The 23128-nt window shown below is 57.0% G+C and overlaps 1 protein-coding gene across 3 annotated transcripts; it reads right to left on the reverse strand.

The window, feature by feature from the left end:
- On the reverse strand, window positions 1-20356 carry CBX7 (chromobox 7). Of its 3 annotated transcripts, none has more exons than XM_023631193.2 (6): window positions 20061-20356; window positions 17787-17830; window positions 10884-10949; window positions 6804-6870; window positions 3541-3892; window positions 1-3187 (listed from the first exon to the last, which is right to left on the reverse strand). In XM_023631193.2, the coding sequence occupies exons 1-6, from the start codon at window positions 20127-20129 to the stop codon at window positions 3030-3032; spliced, it is 756 nt and encodes a 251-aa protein (XP_023486961.1). In that variant the 5' UTR covers window positions 20130-20356; the 3' UTR covers window positions 1-3029. The 3 variants fall into 3 exon arrangements, with proteins under 3 accessions (XP_023486961.1, XP_023486962.1, XP_023486963.1); XM_023631194.2 differs by having other exon boundaries at window positions 1-3184; window positions 20061-20340; XM_023631195.2 differs by having other exon boundaries at window positions 3541-3613; window positions 20061-20311.
- Window positions 20357-23128: the final 2772 nt, after the last annotated feature.

A 23128-nucleotide genomic window follows, 5' to 3' on the forward strand; every position in this document is an offset into this window, starting at 1 on the left:
TTTTTTAAAATCATCTTTAATGTATTTTTAATAATTTTTTGCCTCATTTACCAGATAAATCATCTAAATAAATAGATGCTATACAGTCTCTTACCAATATCAGTACAAAAATAAAACCGTGCTCTGCATCCACACTAGCTCTCCCCAGCACACACTCACTCAGAAAAGGCATGTGCTTGGAATCAACTCGGCCCCAAACCCTCCCAAATACATTCATTTCGTCTGAACAAAACTCGATGCCCATTCTGTGCAAAGGAAGCGTTCTCGTGCTGGGACCCGGAGGCCAGGCTGCCACTTACAGAGCAAAAGTAAAACCACCTCCTGGCAGCACAGTGCCTTCCCCGAGCCGGAGAGGAGGAGAAAGTTGGCAATGCGATCATCGATCATCGATCACTGTCCTAGGAGGGGTGATCTTCAGGACGCCCAAAGGGCTCGGCCCCAAGTGGCCGTGCCAGGGGGAGGAACACTGTCCTCGCCCCAGCCCACGGCAAAAGAAAAGTACCAGCCAGTCTCTCTACATTCAAAACGGGTGGGGCTGGGGGTAGGAAAGACCAGTGGTCCAACTCTTTCTGAGCCTCCCACCCCCGGGAGTACTGGCCTTCTGGGGTGGCGGTGGTGGGGTCAGGAGGTCAGTGTCGGCCTCACTCCCTCTCGCCTCACTGTGCTGGGATGCTCAGGGCTGGGAGGAGGACTGCCCGCCACACCCAGCCCCTCAGAGAGGTCTCTCGCCCACAGCCCTTCCCCCAGGGGCCAGTCTGCTGAGGGTTCAGCCCCCGAGCCTCAGGGCGCCCTGTGGGCCATGAAGGGCTAAGAGGCAAGAAGGTTCCGCAGCAGCTGCCAGAAAACAGCTGCTCATTCCACAAAAGGGCCCCCAAACCCACAAAGTGCACAAAGAGCTCTTTGAGAGTGCCCATGAGGCGGGGGAGGTCCCACGTCCCCGAGGATGGGGAGGATGACTTCTATTGGCAGCTGCCAGCCACGTCCCAAAGCCACGGCCGACAGCATGCAGTTAGAGAGGCCCCTCCACCACCTCGCCTCTGCCAGGAGCCCCCGTCCTGGGAGAGCCCCAACTCCTAGCTGCCCTTTGACCCCCACGGCCCCACAGTTGGGAAGGTGGGGTTCCCTGCTGCCCCCCTTTCCCTGACACACCCCGCAGACTCCCCTAGATTCCACTCCTCAGGCTGGGGGTGAGTCAAGCCCCCGTGAGGGGACATCCCCCAATGGAAGCACTGAATTGACCCTGGACAATGAAGGATTAACGAGGAAGGGGAGAGAGACTCAGGGATTTGGGAATCTTGCCAGCAGGGCACCCCAAACAGAAATGGGGTGCAGGCTGTCTTTGGCTTGGGAATGTGGGAAGGGGTCTGTGGGAAGAGTCGCCCCATCCTTGCCTCAGCAGGGGTTCTGCTGACTTCCTCAGGACACAGCAGAGGGCGGGGGACAGCCCTGGGCGGAGGGCGAGCGGGGCACAGCAGTGCCCCAACCCTGACAATGGGGGGCAGGGAGCCAGCCTTGTACTGGCTCCCCCAGCGCCCACCCCACTCTGGCTTTCTCACCCCACAGGGCTGGGAGAGGGGAGACGTCACTCCTCAATGCCAGGGAGGCTGCTAGCCCACAGGACACATTTGTGCAAACTAGAAAGCTTCCATCTGGCAAACACAGTCACTTGCCAGGGCGCGGGGCTGTGCACAGCCTGACCCACCATCCACTGCTGCAGCCGACCACGAAAAGACACAGCCAAGGTACTCCCCACCGCCGCCCCTGTCCCCGCAGAAGAACAGTTGGTCAGCCCCAGCTGTGGCATTTAGGGTGGATGGAGAGGGACACAGGATGGAAGGGCAAAGGGCATGAGGAGTCGAGGCTGCCCTGAGAAGGTGGTGGGACACTCCCTCCTCCTGGCCACCCACACTGCGCCTGGGTTGGCCGAGTTGGAAGGGAGGGCAGAGAAAGAGGGGAGTGGGATGGGCTGAAAAGCCACCTGAGTCAGAGAGGACGAGAGCCCCAGGAGAGGAAGGACAGGGCCCTGAGAGCCTCGGAGCATGTGCTGGCGCCCAGCCCCCCTGCACGCTGCAGCTGGCCAGGTGGAGCCCCAAGAACACATCTGCATGCCTGGGACGTCCACAGCTGGACCCTGCCCTCCGCTGACAGCTGTGAGCACAATGAGCTAGGAGAGATGCTGTCCCGTGACGGGCCATGCACGGTGGGGTGAGTGTGGGGTGCCCATGGCAAGTTCCTTTGCGCTGTGAATCACCGCATGTTCACCTGGTCAGGGCTTCTAAACAGGAGGTTTGCAAGACCCACTGCACACATCTGCAGACACGTGCACGCAGTCACAAGGGCGCGAGGGGCAGTGTGTGCACACCTGTGCGGCTGGGTGTGCACAGAAGCATTTCTCACAGGCCAGGTCGGGCGGGCAGAGCTCTCGGCCGAAGGGGCTCAGCTGGCAACTGCCCCCAGGAAGGCAGAGGCCTCGCTGAAGGGCGTGGGTGCACCCCAGCAATCTCAAACCCTTCCTCCTACCCTCCTCTCTGACCAGTCACTTTTGGCCAAAGCCAGCCTCCACATCCCCCCACAAAGCTGGAGTGGCAAGTCAAAAATAAAGACCCCTCCCCCAAAAAAGGAAAGGGGGACCAACCAGAAAGGCTGGGGTGGGCTGCTCACAGGGGAGGGTTGGGGCCTTCCCACCCTCCTTTAGTTTCTAGGACCAGCTGCTGTGTCTGTGGAGAAGAACGGTGACAGAGGTGTCCAGGGGAGAGCGGGTCTGTCCCCACTCTGCCCTGGAGATGACATCCCAACTGACAGAGCAGTGCCAGGCCTCCCGGCCCCCGAAACAGAGCCCACGGCTTCTCCATAAACATCACGCGTAGAGAAAGGGGCAGAGGGGCAGGTGGGGGTGAGATCTCCCCCCACATCTCCTGTTCCATATTTTCTTAAATAAAATAATTACCCCACCCCAATCCCTCCCCATCTCTGGAAGTCCCCACCCCAAGCCCTAAAGAAAACAGTTTAAGAAGAGTAAAAACGGTGACTCAGAACTTCCCGCTGCGGTCTCGGAAGAAGCCCTCAGCCGCTTGGGCCTCGCGGAAGGTGACGGTGATGGAGTTGGCGGTGATATCGGTCACTGTCACTTCACTTGGGGGGAGCGTGGGTGTCCAGGGAGGGGGGCCCTCGGCCAGGTCTGCATCTGCTGCAGCCATGGGAAAAAGACAGACAGACAGACAGGGGACAGCATTGATGACAAGGTGGGAAGGTGGGAGCAGGTGGTAACATGCAGACTGCCCCCCTCCAGCACTGGGTCCTCCTCTGAGTCTCCAGTCAGGTCAGGGCCTGGCTCAAGGCTGGACACACGGAGGGGGTCACTACCTTTATCTTCCCTGGCTGGACAAGAGCTCATCTGGAGTGGGACCACAGAAAGAGCTCTGGGCTGGGTGTGAGAGTCCCTGCAGGCTGTGCAGCCTCGGGAGCACCTGGGCCCTCTCTGGGCACTGATGACTCGGGGACCTTTCCAGGCTGAGGGTCTCTGGGCCTGGGCCACCTTACCCTCCTCTTCAGGGGGCTGCTCAGCAGGCTCCCACTCGCCGGTCGCCTGCAAGACGTCCGGGGCCGGCGACTCCTGCAGGAAGAGCTCCCGTCGATGGCTGTGACTCTCCAGGTTGGGCCCGCGGGGCGGGAACTTCTTGCGTGAGAGCCGCAGGTACTTGTGGGCCTTGCGCGGCTTGCGGAGCGAGAAAGGCAGGGCGGGCACCAAGGGGCCCTTGTCCACCAGCTCGGGCGCCCCCGCCTTGACCACCCCCTCGGGGCTCCCGCTGCCGAGTGGGCGCGTCAGGGAGAAGCAGAGCTTCTCCTTGCCCTTGGCCTTGTGGGAGCTCCGCAGGTCCATGCTGTACAGCCGCTGCGGGGGCAAGCCAGGGCACGGCGGGTCAGCCCTGCCCTCCCACCCGCTGCCGCGCCTTTGCTCATGCTGTTCCTCCCCCCGAGCCAGCGAGCACCCCTACCCCACCCCAGCCCCGAGAGCCACCCCTGACCAGCCCCAGCCCCAGGCCCAGCCCGGCCCAGCCGCTCATCGTGGCCCCACAGTGCAGCCTCATCTCCCCAGGGGGCTGTAAGTGGCTCAGGGATGGGGGCCAGGGCATATTCCTTTGGTACACAGCAGAGGAGCGTACGAGAGGTACAAACTGAAAACTGACCAACAAAAACAAATCTGGATTTACGAAGCAGATAAATTAAGGAGTTATTCCTCATTACAGAAAGGAATCTTTGCTTACTAAAGGACTCCCAAAGCTGAAACAGCTAGCTTTTAGGGAGATGGTGTGATGCAGAGGGCTAAGTTTCTTGGGACAAGTCAGCCAAAGGGTACACACAGCACTGGGGTGCACCACATCAGACAGACACCAGGACGGAGCTCTGCCAGCAGCCGGGGGCGCCTCTCCATCCCTCCAGGCGCTCCTCGGCTCTGAGCTACAGTGCGGTCCCTCGTGGGTCCCGCCCTCTGTTGATGCCCCATCTCACTCTCGTTAAAACGGGGCTGGAAGCCACATGCTTCCACCACTCAAGGGCTGGAGTTTTGTAATTTGGGGATTTGTCTTATTGACTTTGGGGCAAATTTATACAAATCCAAGAAAGATTCCTGGTGTTGAGGTGTTGGGAGGGCCTGGATCACTCTGGGACAGTACCTTCTACTGCCACCTGTCACCAGAGGCCAAGAGCTCCTAGGAAGAGAGTGAGGCCATCAGACGGAACTTGTAGGTCAAACATCTCCAAGTTGGGAGCAGAGATCACACGCGCAGGCTCTATTTGCAGTTGGGCCTGCTAATGCCCATCACCAGGCACAGGGCCCGGGCTGTTCTGGGACGGGAGGAGGGCTGAACTGAGAGGGTATTGGGAAAATATAGTCATGCGCCGCATAACGTTTCGGTCAACAACGGACCACGTACAGGACGGCTGTCCCATCAGATTAGTACCACAGCGCCCAGTGCGTAGTAGGCTACACCATCCAGGTTTGACACCTAGAAATCACCCAACGATATATTTCTCAGAACGTGTCCCTGTCATTAAGCTATGCATGACCGTACTGCAAAGCTAGGAGGGCTGATCCTAGACGCAGCTTTACCAAAACCCGCTCCTTCAGCCTGGCTCGTAGGCCGTCACAAGCCCAGTAACACTCCCATGATTCTACATGGTGAACTCGTCTTTGTCCTTCTCCACCTCACCATGAGAAAACTACAGCTACTAACAGGGCTCCAGGAGCACCAGGAGTCAGCTCTGGGTTATAACCCAGCTGGGGGCCCTGGTAAACTAGTGACCTCCCTGAGCCTCGGTTTCCCCATCAGTGAAACCACGAAGAACCTGCAGTAGCCAGCCCCGAAGACAGCCCCGGGGACACCCGCCTCCAGGAAAGCACGCATGCGGTCCCCTCTGCAGGGGTGCTGTGGGGCTCCTGAGGCCGGGTCGCTAGAGATACTATGCTTCCTCCCTGCTGTCTCTCGGATCACCCACTGTGGGGAAGCCGGTAGCTGTACTGTGAGGCCACTCAGCAGCCCTCTGGAGAGGCCCATGTGGTAAGGAACCAGGCCTCCTGTCAACATCCAGCACTGACTCGCCGGGCATGTGCGCAGCCACCTTGGAAGCAGATGGTCCAGCCCCAGCCAGCCTTCAGAGGAGCGCAGCCCTGGCTGACATCAGGACTGTAACCGGCACCAGAATCACGAAAGAAGCAACTAAAGGGCTCCCAGGTTCCTGACCTGAGGGGCTGGGTGACACATGAACTCTGTATTGCTTTAAGTTGCTTAGTTAGGGGTAACTCATTACACAGCAACAGATAGCTCCTACACCATCCCCACGGGGCGAGAGTGTGGAGGGAGTGTGCTCACTGTGAGCAGCATTCGCAGGGAGAAGACGTCTGACGGATGCTACTTTCCTTCCTGGGACCCAGTTCACACCACTCCGTGGAAAATGCCCACGACATCAAGGGAGGCCCATCTACTCTGGTAAAGCCCCAGGTGATCTAGAATCAAGAGTGGGCAGGAGGCTGGCCATGGCTCACACTACACGTGGACCAGGAAGCCTTATGTTTTGGCTCCAAACACCTTATTAAGGAGAAGAGCTATTCTTATCATCCTGATCCTACAGACGAGAAAACTCAAGCTCAGAGAAGCTAAAAGACTTGCCTCAAATCACACAACCAAACCACTGCAGACCCAGCCGCCTTTCGGTGCAAAGCAGTGAGGTCAGCAAAGTGCCCCCAAGACCTGGGCAACTCGGGGTGCTGCCAAGTCTAGACGCCCCCTGGCAGAGGATTGGAAAAGGAGGCCCTGGAGGTTTTTTCTCACTCAAAAATGTCATGTTTCTAGGACATTCCAAGGCTATGGTTCCAGAATTTTAAGAGTCTCCTTTTCTTAGATTCTAGAATTCCAGGCTCCCATGTTTCCTCAGTTCTAACATTTATGTTTCTAAGGTTCTCAAATATTACAATTTTGTGTTTTGGGGACTTTGAGCATCCAAAAGGCTTACCTACAAGGTTCTAAGGTTTCAGAATTCTAGGATCCCATTAGCCATATATCCCCTCCCTCCCATCACAGTCCCTCCCCGCAAGGCTGTCTTCCTGGGGCACTAGCCCCATATTCCAACTTTTCCCAACTCCTCCCACTGAAACTTACCCGCTAGGTGTCCCACCCACAGTGCCCCGGGCAGAGCCGAGGAGGGTACGTGGTTCAGCTCCACTAGCTGGTGCAAAGGCACAGATGGGGGGCTGGTGGGAGGAGCAAGGGGGACCCGTGGGTGAGCACCAAAGCTGGCGGGGTTACCTGCAGCAGAAGCCGCTTGGGTTTCGGACCTCTCTTCCTATACCCCGACGCTCGGTCTCTCTCCTCCCTGGGGTGCAAAGCAGACGGCAGAAGAAAAGGAAACACTGGTGACATTTAAGGGACTATAAGGCATCCACTCCACCCGCCCTCTGCTGTCTATTGGGGAGGGGGCACTCTCGTGGGGGTACCCCCCATCCTAGGGTGGGGGCTTCTCCTCTTTGTTCTCTTGAGGCCATAACAACAGGCTCATGTGTTCCACTCCCAGGGCCTCGGTCTTCCCTCTGATGAAAGGCGAGGCCACAGCCAAGGGTCCCAATCGCTGAGGTGGGACTCGGGTGGCATCTCCAAAAATATGTGGGTCTTTACTGGACTCCAGGGTCGTGCCAGAGCTCCACTCTACAAGCCACTGGGAATCCCCTCAAAGCAATGAGTTCCAGCTTCCACTTGTAGCAGAGCTGTATAGAAACCTGTCAGTCCAATTTGCCTTGACTGTCCGGGGAGCTGATGCAAAGGGGAACAGTCTTTTCTAAGTGAGGCTCTGCCCAGGGTCTCCCCCATTTGGGATCTGCTTGATAATCTGGTCAGGGAAGGGCAGAAAAACTAGCCTGTGTTGAGTCTCTACTAGATACCAGACTCTCTGCTGGGTGCCTTCTCCACACCCCAAACCCACAGACACACAGGCACAACCTGAGGATCCCACAAAGTCACGCACGACACACACACTGGGAGAGACTCCAAGAGCAGCGCCGGAAGAGGTGGGAAAATTCAGTCATTTCGTTTCATCCTGCCTCTTTCCACCCCATCACACTTTCTGTAGCCTCCACCGCAGAGGCCACGTGGACGGCAGGAAGAACATGCAGGTCGGAGTTCGCCCTGTTTCCCTTACTGGCTGTGTGGCCTGAGGCCGGTCTCAGGCCGAGCTCAGCTGTATCAGTGATCCCGGGCGGCTGTTTCCACGTTCGCCCCCCTCAGGGACTGACATCAGTCTCAGGGGCGCTGGGGGAAGTGCGCCCTGTGGAGGGCCCTCCCTCCCCATGGAGTCACCCATGGGCCGCAGAACCAGCATGTGAAAGAAGCCTGCGGGCCCTGTGCTGCCAGCCCCAGGTGGCTCGCCAGGACAGACCTCCCAGCCTTCGGGGGTGAGCGTCTCAGCTCAGCACCTGAGCTGGGCGCCAGGAGGCCTGTTCCAGGCCCAGCACTGTCCTGACCCACGGGGACCATGGCTGTCGCTTCCCATCTGGGCCACAGGGCCTCATTTGGAGCAGGAGGCTCCCTTCTCAGCTGGCCACAGGGCTCCTGGGAACAGCAAGGGAGGTCCTGGTGTGTATCAAATGGGGCTAGAAAGGCTAAAATAAGGAAGCGCAGAGGGAGAGAGGGAGGAAAGGAGAGAGAGGAAGAGGAGGAGGAAGCAGAGAGGAGAAGGGAAGGACCTGGGGAAAAAGAATAAGAATAATGATAACAATGCATCTGTGCTGTTTATCATTATCATTCTCACCTTCTGGACACTCTGTACAAGGCACCGCCCTAGATGCGTTAACCCTCACAACCACACTGTGCTCACTTTCTAGTTGGGGAAACTGAGGCACAGAGAGGTTAAGTCACTTGCCCGATGACCAAATTCTGACAACTTCTGTCACTGGTGAAAATGCTGAGCTCCGGGCTGCAGGACAGTCAGGGCCAGCAGGGCAGGCCAGGAGTCCCGGGCACATGCTCCAGCAGGAGTCCCCAGAAGGGTGCTCCTGCCCTGCACAGTGTGGGTGGGGGAGAGTGGGGTTGGGGGCAGGGTGGCGGATAGGTGTGGGCAGGTCTATTCTATCCAGCCCTTACCTACCCAGGGCCTGGTTTCTGTTGGCCCTGGACACTTGGCCCACTAGTGTCCAGGGCTGTAGGGTGGAGGTCCCCAGGTCGTGGTCCCATAAGCCCTCAGCTCCCTCTCAGCCCCTCCAGTCGTGAGGGGCTCCCTGTTAGAGCCCCTTTGCCTGACTTGTTCTGAGTCTCTCAAAAGCCCTGTGAGGCAGGTGTTAAGATGGGCGTCCCCACCATCCCTTTCATCCAGACTGAGGGAGAAAGAGTAGGCCAAGAGCCATGCGGTGGTCTGCAGAAGTCCCCAAGCTCCAAGTTGTTCCTTAACTAGTGACTTTCTGACTCACTCAAAATAACATCCACATCCTCTCCCAGGACTCACACAGCCCTCCCTGAGCTGCCACCCCCGCCCCCCAGCTGCCCTGCCCCTGCCTCATCTCCCACACCTTCCCCAGCTCACACCACTCCAGTCAGCCACACTCAGAGCCACACTCACCTCCACACTGTTCCTTAAACACAGGCCTCCACCCCAGGGCCTTTGCACTCACTCTTCTCTTCACCTGGCTGTTCTTCTCTGAAATACCCACTGGGCTCATTCCCACACTTAATTCGGGTCTCTGGTCAAACACCACCAGGTAACCAGCCCATTGGAACCAGCCCCCACCCACCCCCTCTCCTGAGCCCACTGGCTCGGCAGTGGTTATCACCATCTGCTACCATGTCTGCTTAGTGGGGTACTTTCTATTGCCTGTCTCCACACTGGAATGTGAGCCCCAGGAGGGTGGGCACGTCGGTTGGTTTTATTCCTTGCTGTGTCCCCATCACCAGGAACAGTGCCTGGCACATAGTAAGACTTCAATAAAGACTTGTCAAACAAAGAATGACCTAGCTGACCCCTGACTACCATCAGGAGGATAATTCTCATGTGGGCCACACTCACTAACTCACAAAGTGTTCTCACATACCTTCCCTCCCCCCAAGAGCACATGAGGTCAGCACTGTCATCCCCACTTCGCAGACGGGCACACTGAGGCTCGGCGGGGAGAAGGCCATGCCCGACTCCCCACAGCTGGTGAGCAGCACAGCCAGGATTCTAATCAGGCCTTTGTCACCCGTCCAGCGTCCTCCTTACCACAGTCCAGGACAGCACACAGGCTGCTCCCAGTGTCACAGCCTTTTGGGATCAAGGCCCCACCAAGCACCCGGGAACCAGAAAGATCATGGGACAGGGAGAGCCTGACTTTTAAAGGAAAGAACAGTGGAAACTTCTTTGAATGCACAGCAGGAAAGCTCCTGGGGGAGCAGAGCGGGAAGGAGGACAGAGGCAGCAGCCCCGGGCTGAGGTCTGGTGGGGCCACTTCCCAGCTGTGAGGCTCCTGGACAAGTCCCTCAGTTCTTCAGAGCCTCAGTTTCCCCATCTGTCAAATGAGACCCACATCCCTATATCAGGAGCTTACTGGAAGGAGTCAAATAAAAACGACTTTATAAAGCGATCCTGCACTGTACAGGGTCGGTGGGTCGGGGAGGGCAGAAGGACTGGGGCTGCCCGCTGGCCGGGCGGTCAGTAATGCTGGGGCTCACACAGCGGAAGGGAAAGGCTAGATTACGCTCAAAAGGCCCCCGACCAGGAGAAACCCCATTTTTGAGAGAGGCTCCGCCTCGTCACCCATCAGAGGAGCTGCCAAGCAGTAACCAAGCTGAGGATTGCAGTAGATGGGCCACGTGTGGCTGTGCCCAACACCACTCCACTTGGAGATGGCCCAGCGGGACATACCAGAACTCAGATATCCCGGCTCCAAAGCCACGCTCCCCCCGGCCTTTCTTGAGCCTCATCAGACTGCCTTCTCTTGGTGGGAGACTCTCCAGGGAGAATCTCTCTCTGCTCTGTCACCAAGGGCATGACTGGGCATTACTGATCTTGCTGCCCCTCTCATGCAGGGCATCTCTGTGAAACTTTCACATTCCGCACCGCAGCTTATGGGAAAATCAGGGCAGGTGTTATTAGGGTGGCCCACTTCACAGCAGAGAGACCGAGGCCTGGGGAGGTAAGGGAAGTGGCCAACATCACCCAGTAACAGGAGAGGGACCAGAGCCCCTGGCTGCCCTGGGACCCGGTGCCCATCACCTTCCCCCAGCTACAGACTAGACCGTGGTATCCCTGCCAGACGCACCCCCACACCCATGACTCTTGTTCAGAGCCCAGCCAGCGGCAGGCTCCCTAGGAAACCTCGGCGCCCGCCTTCTACCCAGCCCCAGGGGCAGGCTGCGCCCCCTTACTTCTCCTCGTAGGCCATGACCAGGCGGGGGTCCAAGATGTGCTCTTCTGGCTCCCACGTGCTGTACCTGGGGAGAGAGACCAGAGGTGAGAGTCGCCCTGCCCCTAGCCCCAGCACTCACAGGGGCCGCAGCTGCTCCACTGGGCCCACTGTCTGCAGGCCCGTGCCCCTTCCTGGTCCAGTATAATTGTCGCCTACTCCCAGGAGCCATCCCTGGCTACCCAGGCCAGGTCAGGGGCCTCCTGTGGCTCCAATGACAGCAGAACTCCCCTCATTCTTAGCACTGATCACAACACTCTATAATAACTGTGTCAACCCCCCATGTTCATCTCAGAACAATAGGTGCCTGGAAGGGGCAGGCCCCGTAAACCCCAGTTTCCCTCCCCGAGAGACACAGAGCATGTGCTAAAGGGCAGGCGCTCTGGAGCCAGACTGCCTGGGCTCACATCCCAGCTCCGGCCTTGCTAGCTGTGCAACCTTGAACAGTTTGCTTAATGTCTCTGTGCCTCCATTTCCCCATCTGTAAAGGACTCATGATTAAATGCGTCCATGTGTCTAAGTGTTAGAGCAGTGCCTGGCTCACAGGAAGTGCTCTGTGTCTGTTACTGTTGCTGTCCCTACCCACCCCTCCATCCCCAGCCCAGCAGGGCCTCCTCTGCCAGGGTGAGCTGCTCGCTCCCTCTCTGTGCTCTGAAGTCCCCTGGTCTCGGGGCCTGGCCCACAGCAGGAATTCGGTAAATGTCCAGTGACCGGACGGTGCAGCAATCCTGTGGCAGAGCCTGTGGTATTTCCACAGGGGACCTTCTACCACCCCCAGACTGGAGAGCATCCCCTGATGGGACAGACCTGGGCGGTGACAGCTCAGCAGTTCCCGAGCTCAGCCATCCTCGTTCCACCTGCACATGTACTTACTTAGTATCTGCCTTTAAAGCAGCCCACTTTTTTGTTTAAATAATTTTATTTTAAAAGCAAACTTTAGGGGCCAGCCCGGTGGCAGAGCAGTTAAGTTCACATGTTCCGCTTCGGCGGCCTGGGGTTCACCAGTTTGGATCCTGGGCACAAACCTATGCACTGCTTATCGAGCCATGCTGTGGTAGGCATCCCATATATAAAGTAGAGGAAGATGGGCATGGATGTTAGCTCAGGGCCAGTCTTCCTCAGCAAAAAGAGGAGACTTGGCAGCAGATGTTAGCTCAAGGCCAATCTTCCTCAAAAAAAAAAAAACCTTTATGACTTCTATAAATGGAAAAACCACTATCACTCACCACAAACAGATGCTAGTGCATACAAAAATTTAAACTTTAAAATATATACGTGTGTATATATATGCATGCACACAAATACACAATATACATACAAACATACAAATACACATATACGTGTGCATGTGTGTACAAGCAGAAACAAAGCCGTGGACTACAACTCTGGCTGAGGCTGCAGCCAGCTGGGCTGGATGAGAAGGGAGGCGAGCGGGTATTGGGGCCGGACCAGGAAGCAGAAAGAGGTGGGCAGAGCCCCCGCCCCTGCCGACTCCTAATGCGCGAGCTAAAGCCTTCACCTTACACTGTCTGGAACACAGAGACACCTGACAGTAGTCCGATCTAGGTTCGAACCACCTGCTCCCCGAGGGCAGCATCCTTCCCTCCCTTCTTCCTGACACTGCTGCACACCTACTCGCACCAGGCAGGGTCCCACCGCCCTTGCTTTGCACATGCTCTGCGCTCCTCCCGGAGTGCTGTCCCTCGTCCTTTAAGAGCCAGGTCCTTGTAGCTTCCCCTGACTCTCCAAACTGTCTCACTAGAAGCAGAAAGAACCCTCCCCTCGCCTGCCCCACTCTTACTGCTGCACTTTGCACCTGCCATGGTTATTGATGAACCCAGCGGGCATCCTGGCCGCAGACACAGATGGTAACCGTCCACCCACCCACGTGAAAGCGCCCAGCCCCGCACGCCCAGGTGCTCTGGAAATGAATGAAGGCCCCGCAGTTCCGCTAACCCTGAAGAAATGCTCGAAGTGAAACTGGGGTTTTTATAGTTTGGGTAGAGCCCAATCTATAACCAACCAGAGGCTGGCAGGGACTCCAAGCCTTCCTCCCCTAAGACAAAGGGTGAATTTCCTCAACTCTAACTAGCAACGAGAGGGCGGATTCTGTGCGCCTCGGGTGTGGTCTGCCTCGCCCTCTCTCTCACTGTTGAAAAGTCTCTACCGCGCTCCAGTCCTCTCCGCCCTGCCCACTTCCCCACTGCCCTGCCCATTTTCTGCTGATGTAGCTGCTGTGTGGTTCCTGGCAAGTCCCTAACCTTCTCTGGACTTCAATTTCCTCCTCTTAAGAATAACTGCCACCACCACAGTAACAGGAGGTGCGAGAGCACGACTACCGCCAGGGACGCATCCCTTCCTCATAACACCCTTATGAGGTAGGTTATCCCCATCTTACACATGAAGAAACTGAGGCACAGAGGGTTTGCATCTTGCCAAGGTCACTGAGCTAGTTAAGTGGCCAGTCTGTAGCTGGAACTCAGCTGAATCTCAGCCACCCTCTCTCTACCTGCGGGTCCCTCACATGTCACTGTATCCGGCTCCCCCAGGCTGCGACGTCCTTGGGAGGGGGCTCGGTCTGATTGACCACATCCTGGGTGTCTGACCCCGGGCCTGGCACACAGCGGATTCACGGGGGACTGTTCTGGCCTGGGGCAGCTGGGGGTCTGAGGCCACCAGACAGGACTAGTCTTGGCGGCAGGAGGCCTGGCCCTTCCTCGTGCAGGGGGATGGGGAGGGGGCCTGCCAAGGGTCTCCCCGACGCGCGCGGCCCCCTAAGATGGAGGCCGCTAGCGCCGCCCCGCCGCGTGGGGAGCCGGAGGCCACAGCGAAGGCAAGCCCGCTCTGGGAAGAGCCGGGCGCAGGCAGGACAGGAGCGCGCAGCGGCTGGGCCCGGGCGGGAGGGGAGCGGGGCCGGGACTCCTGCCGGGAGCTCAGAGGGAGGCGGCGCAGCTGGGCGGGAACCGAGCGCGCCGCGGGGGCGGAGGGCCCCTCGCCCCGCCCCCTCCCGCAGCCGGGCCACCGCGCGCGCGCGCGCACGCACGCACGCACGGGGTCGCGCGCCGAGTTACCGAGCCAACCAATGGGGGGCGGGGGCGGGGGCGGGGGCGGGGCGGGGCCGGCGCGCGCCGGCTCGGAGGTAAACACGGCCACGTGACCGCCGCCCCGCCCCCCCCCCCCCCCCCCCCCCCCCCCAGGCCCGGTAAACAGGCCGGCGGCCGCCCCGCCCGCGGCCCTCCGCGCAGGCTCCCGCCGTGCTGGGGGCGGGGCGACGGGGCCCAGCAGCGCCCGGCCCGCCGCAGCCCGTCCAATTCACGGTCGCCCCCAGGAGCAGCTGCGCGGCGGGCTCGGGTAGAGCCTGCCAGGTACGGCGGCGCGCGAGGGACTCGGTCTCTGGGGCCTTCGTCTCCCCAGGCCTCTCTTTTAGGGCTGATGTGACAACTGGATGTGTTCAGCCACGGAAAGCACTTACATCAGTGTGGTACATAATAAATGCAAATAAGCGTTAATTAAATAAATTTTAAAAGCCTAGAGAGCGCAGAAACCTGCCAGGACCCGAACCCCAGACTCTGCTGCTGCTGCCGCTGCCCAACCCGTCTTGGAGGAGGAGGAAGCACCTCCTCCGCCTGTGGCTGTGTTAGGAACCTTTTCTGGTCTCAGGCAGCCTTCAGCAGGACCATGGAGTCCAGGCCCTCATCTTACAGGTGAGGAAAGGGAGGCAGAGAGAGGCTGAGGGCTTTGCCCTGGGCCACACAGCTGGTAAATTTACAGAACCTGGGTTCAAAGGCAGTCTGCTCTGGCTCGGAACCTGACCACTTCCTACTGAACTGGCCAAAAGGCCACCACACAAGGGATCCTTGGTCATCGTTGGTAGAGCTGGCTGTGTTTCACTGGGGCTAGGCCCCCAAGCCCTGCCGTCTGGCAGCTCGTCCCAGCTGTATGGCCCTGGGCAAGGACCATTCTGCTGAGGGTTTTTCTCTCCATCTATAAAATGGGTTTCCGAGATGCAATTAAATGGGCCATCGCCTGATCATGATAGGGGCTGATTGATTGGCAGCCTGGTTATGAGCTTACCCACTGACAATATCATTACTAAAGCTCCATGGAGGCAGTCCTCCTAAAAGATGGGGTAGCATTCACCAGTGGGAAGGGAAGGACAGAACAGCAGTCCCGGGCAGGCTGCAAGGAGAAGGGGAGAGCTGAGGGTCGCTGCAGGACTGAGAGCACCTGTAGCTGATGATTCAGCATCCTCTGCCCTCCGTGCCCTCAGCCCCTGCCTGTGCCATTTGCTGTACCTTCCAGAACAACCAAGACAGCTCCTCTGCCCCATCTGCTGGGGAGGAAGGGCAGTCATTTGTCTCCTGTCTGGGAGAGAAAATAGACAAAGCGTGTAAAGGCTTAACAGACGCCTGGCACAGAGCGATCATTGTGGAAACCGTGGTTCCTGTTATGTTTCTGTTATTACTACAGGCCTCCCTGCCCAGGGTGAGGAGGGTGCTGCGGAGAGGGGCCTCTGACTCCCTCCCCGCCGCGGCTGGCACTGCCCCAGCCAACGCTCCCAGGCCGGCAGGGAGCAGCCTGCCCGACTCCCCCGCCTTTCTCAGCCTCTGCTCCACGCAAAGCCCCCTGAGGAGGGGAGAGTGAGGACCAAGTGGGTTACAAAGGAGCCCTGGTCCCCCCTCGTCTTCCCCCGCAACTGAACCTCTGTTTTCCCCCAAGCGAAGTGGGGTGGCACAGTGGATGCATGAAGTGGGTACCACACTGCACCAAGTTGGCAGTACTATTCTTGTAATGACCTCCTTTCTCTGGGCCTCAGTTTCCCCATCTGAAAAATTAGAAGACTGATCTAAATGATTTCTACGGCTGCTTTGAGCTCCTGTGAGAAGTGGAATCCCCTAGATCCTCTCCCAGCCTGGGGTGCCCCAGAAGCCCAGCTGTCTAACTTTCTGTTAACAGCAAACGTTTACCAAGTGCTGGAGTGGGCTGAGCACGTGCCAGGTACTTTATAGCTGTCATCTAATCCTCAGAACAGTGCTGCGGCAGAGGCTTTATTATTCCAGTTTGGCGATGAGGAAGCAGAGGCCTCGCCATGTCGGGTAACTGCCAGGGACTCACAGCTGTCCAGCGGGCAGCCAGGCCAGGAGCCCAGCACCAAAGCGTGGGGGAGTCACAGGTGTCCCAGGTCATCTGGTCAAACAGGGCTCCCAGAACACCCTTGAGGGGTCACAAAAGGCAGTCATGAGGGCCCATCTGGTGGTCTCAGGCCAGCAGAAACACGGAGGGACTGCTCCTGGAGCACTGGGTCCTGCCCTCCGGAGGGACGCTCTAGTGGGCAGACATATTCATTTGGGATTAATCAAAGTGGGAGAAGGAACTTTTAATTCTAAGTACCTCTGTTTCGAGAAGGAAATCTTTCAAAAGATGGAGTCTACAGAGGAGGAAAAATGGCCAACAGTGCCTTGAAGGCCAACAGGCTGGTGACCACACTCCGACACGATGCTTTCTGGTGCTGAAGCTAAGGGAGCAACGAGGACCCAAGGAGCCAGTGCTGGGCTGCACCCTGGCATCTTCCTCTTCTAGCTCTCCCGCTCCTCTTACTACCCCTTCGCCCAGGCCGGAAGTCCAGCTCTCATCTGCCCAGTGGAGGAGGGGATCCTCCTTCAGTCCCGGGGTGTTGGGGAAGGGGCAGCAGGAGTGGAAGGGCCAGCCACCGACCCCAATCATTAGGATGCCTGTGGGTCACCCTGAACACGTGCCCGGGCCTTTCACCCCACAAGGTGAAGGAGCCTGTGAGAGGATGGCAGAGCCTGGACTATTGAACCCATTTTGCAGAAAGGGAAGCTGAGGCAGCATGGGCTGTCTTCCCCTCTGCTGTGACTCCACTATGCCCCCAAAACGCTCCCAGGACCCAATACCAGCTCAGCCCCCAAAACCAGCACAGCAGAAAGCCCCTGGCACAGACAGCAGAGGCTCTGGGCAGAGGGGGTTTCCAGCAGTCTCTGGGAGGCAGGGCAGGGGGTGGGGCACCCACAGACCAATGGGGAGGCCCCACGACGTGCTCATTCCCTCCCCCTACAACAACTCCCTACTGGGAGGCGATTGGTTGGTGGGAAGGTTCCTGATTGGGCCTCAGCAGGAGAGGTGGGGCCACAGGGAGAGGTCCTGGACCCAGTTCCCTGCCCCCTCAACTCTCAGATGGAGGAGGCACAGAGGAGATACCCGAACACCGAACACGGGGAGGTCTACTTCAACTCCCAACTCTGCCTCCACTTCCTGTGCGACCTAAGGCAAGCTGCTTACCTTCTCTGAGCCTGTTTCCTCATCTTTAGAGATCACACCACACCTGCCTCACAAGGCTGCCTGGGAACCTGCTCTGTAGACTGGAGAGTGCTGTCCAAAGGCGAGGCGGCCTCAGGCTCTGTCCCTGGCTCTATGGCTCTGAGGACCCGTGCCCTGCTCGCTCCACTTGTTTTACCCAGCCCCACAAACCCCCACCCTGCACTGTACCTGCTGCGGCTTCGGGGCCCCTCCACCTGGCCAGCAGTCATCTCTGAAGCTAAGAGGCTGGACCTTCACCTCCCAGGTACCAGGAAAAGCCAGACAGAGGGGAGGGGAGGCTCCAACGACCAGATGGAGCTCCGTTTAGAGGGGAGCAGGTGAGAAGAGAAGCTGGAGCCCACCTTGACCCTCATGTGCTCCAAGCCCCTCAGCTGGCAGAGGGGAAACTGAGACCCAAAGAAGAGGATGATCTAATCAAGGTCTGCTGGCCAATTACTAGAACAGCTGGAGCTAAAAGCCAGGCAGGAGAGAGCGCAAAAGGTGGCTGGAAGGACTCAAGGCAGACACACACACACAGGAGCCTTACTTTGGGGGCCATCCTTTCCACTTCACCAGATATTCGACTTTACCCTGGAAGAAAGAGAGAGAAGCAGACACAGTGAGATACACGGCTGCCCCACGACCACTTTCAGAACAGTCAGGCCCACCCTCTCTGCAGACAGACATCCAACAACATATACACACCATCCAGGGTCGCCCATCAGATCCCCACCAACTCAGAGCCCCCCAGACTTTGGCTGCTGCGTGACCACCCCAGACCACCCCCCCTAGTAGAGTGCAGGAGTACATCTGGCCCCAAACACCTCTGGGACTCCTGTGGCAGAAGCTCAGAGTGCATGTCACATGTGGGGAAACTGAGACCACACAGGGGCGTGCATCACCAAGGATCCAGTATCCAGAGTCCCAGTGCTAAGACCAGGACTCTCTTTCCTATTTAGATCCGAAGACTCTCCATGTCCTAGAAAATTCTTCAATGGGGCCTTCCCCATGGCTCTAAGCCCCTCTAGCCCCCTCCCTGGGAGAGGCTGCCTCTGGCCCAGAGGTGACAGACCAGTGACTTTAGGACTCTCCACTCGAAAGGCCCTGGCAGGAACCCAGAGAAGGCTAACAAAGTCTCCGCCTTCAGAAATGGTGGCCACCCCTCCAGTAGTTAGAAAACTGAGCCAGGCGCCTCCCTTCCTCACAGCTGACAGGGCCCTTTAAAAGTTTCCAGTCCAACCCCATCCAATAAGTGAAACCCCTCCACCCAGGTGCTCTAAGACCAAGATATGTCACCTCCTCAAAGAGGCCTGCCCTGGCTAGCCTTTCTAATGCCAACCTCCCACCTCACGCTTCTCTTTCTGCATAGACCACAGCCCCATGTGAGGCATCTGTGTTTATTTCCTCCTTCACTGTGTCTCCTCCGCCAGAACCCCAGCTCCATGAGGGAAGGGAGGTACCCCTCCCTGGGGCTTAGGATGGTGCCTGGTACATAACAGATCCTCCGTAAACATATTTCAAAAGAATGGCTGAAGGAAAGATGCTCCTCACCCTGGCCCCTTGTAGAAGGGGCATATAATTGCTGGACCTGCTTAGGCTACACAGCATGGAAAGCACTGGGCTTTGCGGAAGAAATTAAAATCGAGGAAACCCTGGAGGAAGGGAGAAGGAGGAGGAGGAGCAACCCCAACCTGAAGACAGAGCTCAACCCCCCTAGAGCTGGGGGAAGAAAAGCAGCTCATGGCCCACCTTGACCTTCACCCTTGGCCCAAGATGCCAGGACTGAGTTTTCTCTCCCAAAAGAAGATGCACTGGCAATCAGCCAGCTTCAGCCCCTGCTCTACCTCCATCTCTACCTTGCCGAGTGACCTTGACCAGGTCACTTCCCCTGCCTTGGCCTCGGTTTCTGCCTCTGTCAAATGGGAGGAGGTGACCTCTAAGACCTCGCCCAGCCCTGCGGCTGGGGCCTCCCAAGGGGCTGCAGGGAGGAGATAAGGGAAAAGGATGGTGGTGAGTGCCCGAGAGGAACTTTCCTCAAGGACTTCCATCTCCAACCTCCAGTCTGAGGCGAGCTCACTCTACAAACATGTGCACAGGAAGTGGGGACCGCCAAAGTCCAGCCCCGAGGCGCGGGGACCCGAACTCAGCAGAGCAGACGCCTCCTTAAATTGCAGGCTGTATGTTTTGGAGGCGAAGGCGAAGGGGGAGGAGCTTCGAGGATGCCCCAGCGCTGTAGGCGGCTTCGCTGAGCCGGCCGGGCGGGCGGGGCTGAGAGCTGGGGTGGGGACGACGGAGGGGTGTGCACTGGAAGAAGGGGAGAAAGGCGGAGGTGAGGGTGTAGAAGGGATCGGAAAAGGTCCAAGTCCAGCAATTAGACATCAGACGCGGGAGCTTGTTGCACAGCTCCGCCTCCATCTTCACAGGTCTTGGTACCAAAAGTCCAGAGTTCTGAGTTCGAGACCCAGTCCGACGCTAACACACTAGGCAAGCCGTTTCCTCAACTTGGGCCTCAGTCTCCCCAAATTTAGAATGAAGGGAGGATGAGGAAGCAAGGCATTTGGGATCCCTACAGTCCGATCCGAATCTCCAGCTCTGGCGGGCTCAGATGCCCCAACATCCGGGGGCGACAACTTTTATTCTACTCGCCCTACGAGGTGGCGGGGGAAACTGAGGCACGGACTGGGGAGACGAGCCCAGCAGCGCGGGGCTGCCTGGGGCCCCCCGCCCCACTTTCTCCCCCGCCCCCAGCGTGGAAGGGACGGTGCTGGGAACAGGAGGGGACCCCACAGGGGTCCTGGGAGCCGCCCCCGGGCAGCCTCACCTTCCGCACGCGCTTCTTCCGGATGCTCTCCACAGCGAACACCTGCTCGCCGATGGCTGACAGCTCCATGCGGGGCGGCGGGCGAGCGGGCCCGGGGCCGGGCCGGGCCGGGGGCGGAGCTGCGGGGCCGCGGCTGCGGCGCGCGATGCTCGGGCCGGCGGGGTCCCCGTCACCCTCGCCCGGGCGCGCACGCGCACGCGCACGCGCGCACACCCCCTCGCGCTCCCTCACGCCGCCGACGTTCCATTTTTGAACCTGCGCAACGTTTTCCTCGGCGCGAGCGAGCGAGCGGGCGCGCGGGAGGGGGCGGGGCGGGGGCTCGGCTCGCGCCCGGCAGGTCACGCCCCTCCCTCCCGACCTCCCTCTCCAGGCCCCGCCCCCGCCGGCCTCGGCCACGCCCCCCGGAGCCCCGCCCCCGCCGGGAGCCGAGCCGCGGGCCCGCGGGACTTATTTGGCGCGGGCGCCGCTGCGCCGGGACGATCCCGGATCCCAACACCCAGACGCGTTTCCTAAAATCCTCCCGGTGACTCTGCGGGGCGGAAGCGGCATGGCTGGGGCTGGGCACATAAGGAAAGAGGCAGAGCCGGGAGGCCGCTCGCCCCGCCTCCCACCAGGGAGCGACCAGGGCCGGGGCGCGGACCTCCAGCCGCGGGAGGGCGCGGACGGCCCGGTTTCCCACCCTGTCGGGGGTCAGGGGACCTAGGTCTCTCTGGATCGGGGCTGCGGAGCGGCGCGGATTGGCCGGTTCGGAGCAGACGCCTCCACGTCCATCAGTCCGTCTGTCCGCTGCCTCCGGGGCCCCCGCTCGACAGTAATCCTCGGCCGGTGTGGCCGCGGCGGGGACAAGTGCTCACCGGCGCGGGGTTTGCTGCCACGCTGCCCCGAGTCCCCCCACACACGCGCTTGGGGCTGGACACTTAGTAGGTGTTCGACCATTTGTGCAATGAATGGATCTTGAGGTCCCAGGCGAACTCATCCTCACCTACCCCGACCCCCGTCCGTGTCTACGGCGCCTCCATTCATCCTCGCTGGAAACCCGGAGCCATCTGTGCCTCTCCCGCGCCCACCGCCTCGCTGCATTGATCCCAAGCTCGGCCTCTCTGATCTCCCCGACACATCCCCCGTCCTTTCTCTGGATTGCAGCAACCTTCTCACTGAGCCGCCATCCCCTCCCAGGCAGTGTCCACGCAGGGCCACAGTGCGCTTTCTAAAATGCAGACAGGACCGGTCACCCTAGTGCTTAAAAACCTTCCATGCCTCCCTGTTTCCCTCGGAGTAGAGTCCAAAGGCTTCTGTCTGGCGCACAGAAAAAAGAAGTGATAGATTTACACTTGACTTTTTGTCGGGAACAACTGAAGCCAGAGGCAGTGGAATGACTATCCAGTGTCCCGAAAAAAGAAATAGCCATCATCTTAGAGTTAGATATCCAGTGAAAATTTCTTTCAAGAATTATGTACCCAGTGAAAATATCTTTCCAGAACGAGGTGAAATAATAACATTTACAAAGACAAAAACTCAGCCTTTGCCACTAGCAGACACTCCCTAAAGGAAATTCCAAGGGAGGAACTTCAAGCGGGAGGAAGATGATCACAGAGAGGTCTGATGCCACAGGGAATAAAGAACAATGGACGATGATGATATAAAACAATAACAATGTCTTCCAGATAAAAATGGAATTAAAACACACAACAACAATGGCACATAACTTGCCATTGTGAGTGGAGTTAAAGTATTCTAAGATCCTTATATTGTTCAGAAGGAAAGTAAAGATAGATACCAAATACATGTAGACTTTGATGAGTTAAGAGTACAAGCTGTCATTACCAGGGTAAACGCTAAAAGAATGGAAATGCAGTGTGTATTTATCCAAATTATAATACAAAGATTATCAGACTAGATAAAAATCCAACTACATGCAATTTACAAGAGACATCCCCAAGAGACCTTTCCAAAACATAAGGGGACTGAAAGGGTGACAGTAATATAGGATGCAAAGGCTAACGAAAAGAAGGCCAGTGAAGTTATTTTAATATCGGAAAACCTCACTAGAGATAAAGGAGGTCACTTTATAATGAAAATGGTCCAATTTACTGGAAAGATAGAACAATTTCAAATGTATTTGCAAATACCATAGTCTTAAAATATAAGAAACATGAAGCGAACTACACAGAGAAATAGATCCACAATTATAGTGGGAGATTTTAAAACACGTCCCTCTGTAATTGATAGAACAAGCAGAAATATATTCAGTAAGGATATGATGTAGAACCTTGACTAATGGACCTCTATAGAAACACTGCGGCTACAATTGCAGAATACTCTCCTTTTCAAGACATTTGGAATATTTACAAAAAACAGTAAATATCAAGAAATTTCAAAAGTCAGAAATCATATAGAGTACATTCTCCGACCACAACACAAATAAGCCAGAGATCGATAACGAAAAGATAACTTCAAAAGCCCCATAGGTCTGGAAATTAAAAAGTACATTTCTAAATAACTGATGGATCAAAAAATGATTATGGAAATTATATTTTTAACTGAATGAGAATGGAAATATTACATATAAAAAATTGTGGCATACAGCTCCAACAGGACTTAAAGGGAAGTTTATGGCCTTTAACACTTATATTAGAGAAGAGAAAGGCTGAAAGCAATAAATAAATGCCCATCTCAAGAAGCCAGAAAAAGAGCAGTAAAGTAAACCAAAGAAAACAAAAGGAGAGATAAAGGTAAGGCAGAAAGTAATGAAATAGGATCCACAGAAACAAAAATTATTTCTTTGAAGAGACTAAAAGTATTGACAACCCCCTGGTGAAACTGATCAAGAAAAAAGAGAGAAAGCATGATTAACCAATATCAAGAATGAAAAGCTGAAGAGTCTGCAGACATTGGAAAAAGAAAAGATAAAGGATATTATGAATAACTTTATTACAATAGCTTGAAATTTTTAATGAAATAGACAAATTCCAAGAAAAATATAATTTACCAAAATTAACTCAAGAGAAAACTTGAATGAGCACCAGCCCAGGTCGTAATACCAAAATATTTAACAACCAGGCACTGAG

Source organism: Equus caballus, chromosome 28 (assembly GCF_041296265.1).
Source record: "Equus caballus isolate H_3958 breed thoroughbred chromosome 28, TB-T2T, whole genome shotgun sequence".
NCBI classification, from domain to species: Eukaryota; Metazoa; Chordata; class Mammalia; order Perissodactyla; family Equidae; genus Equus; species Equus caballus.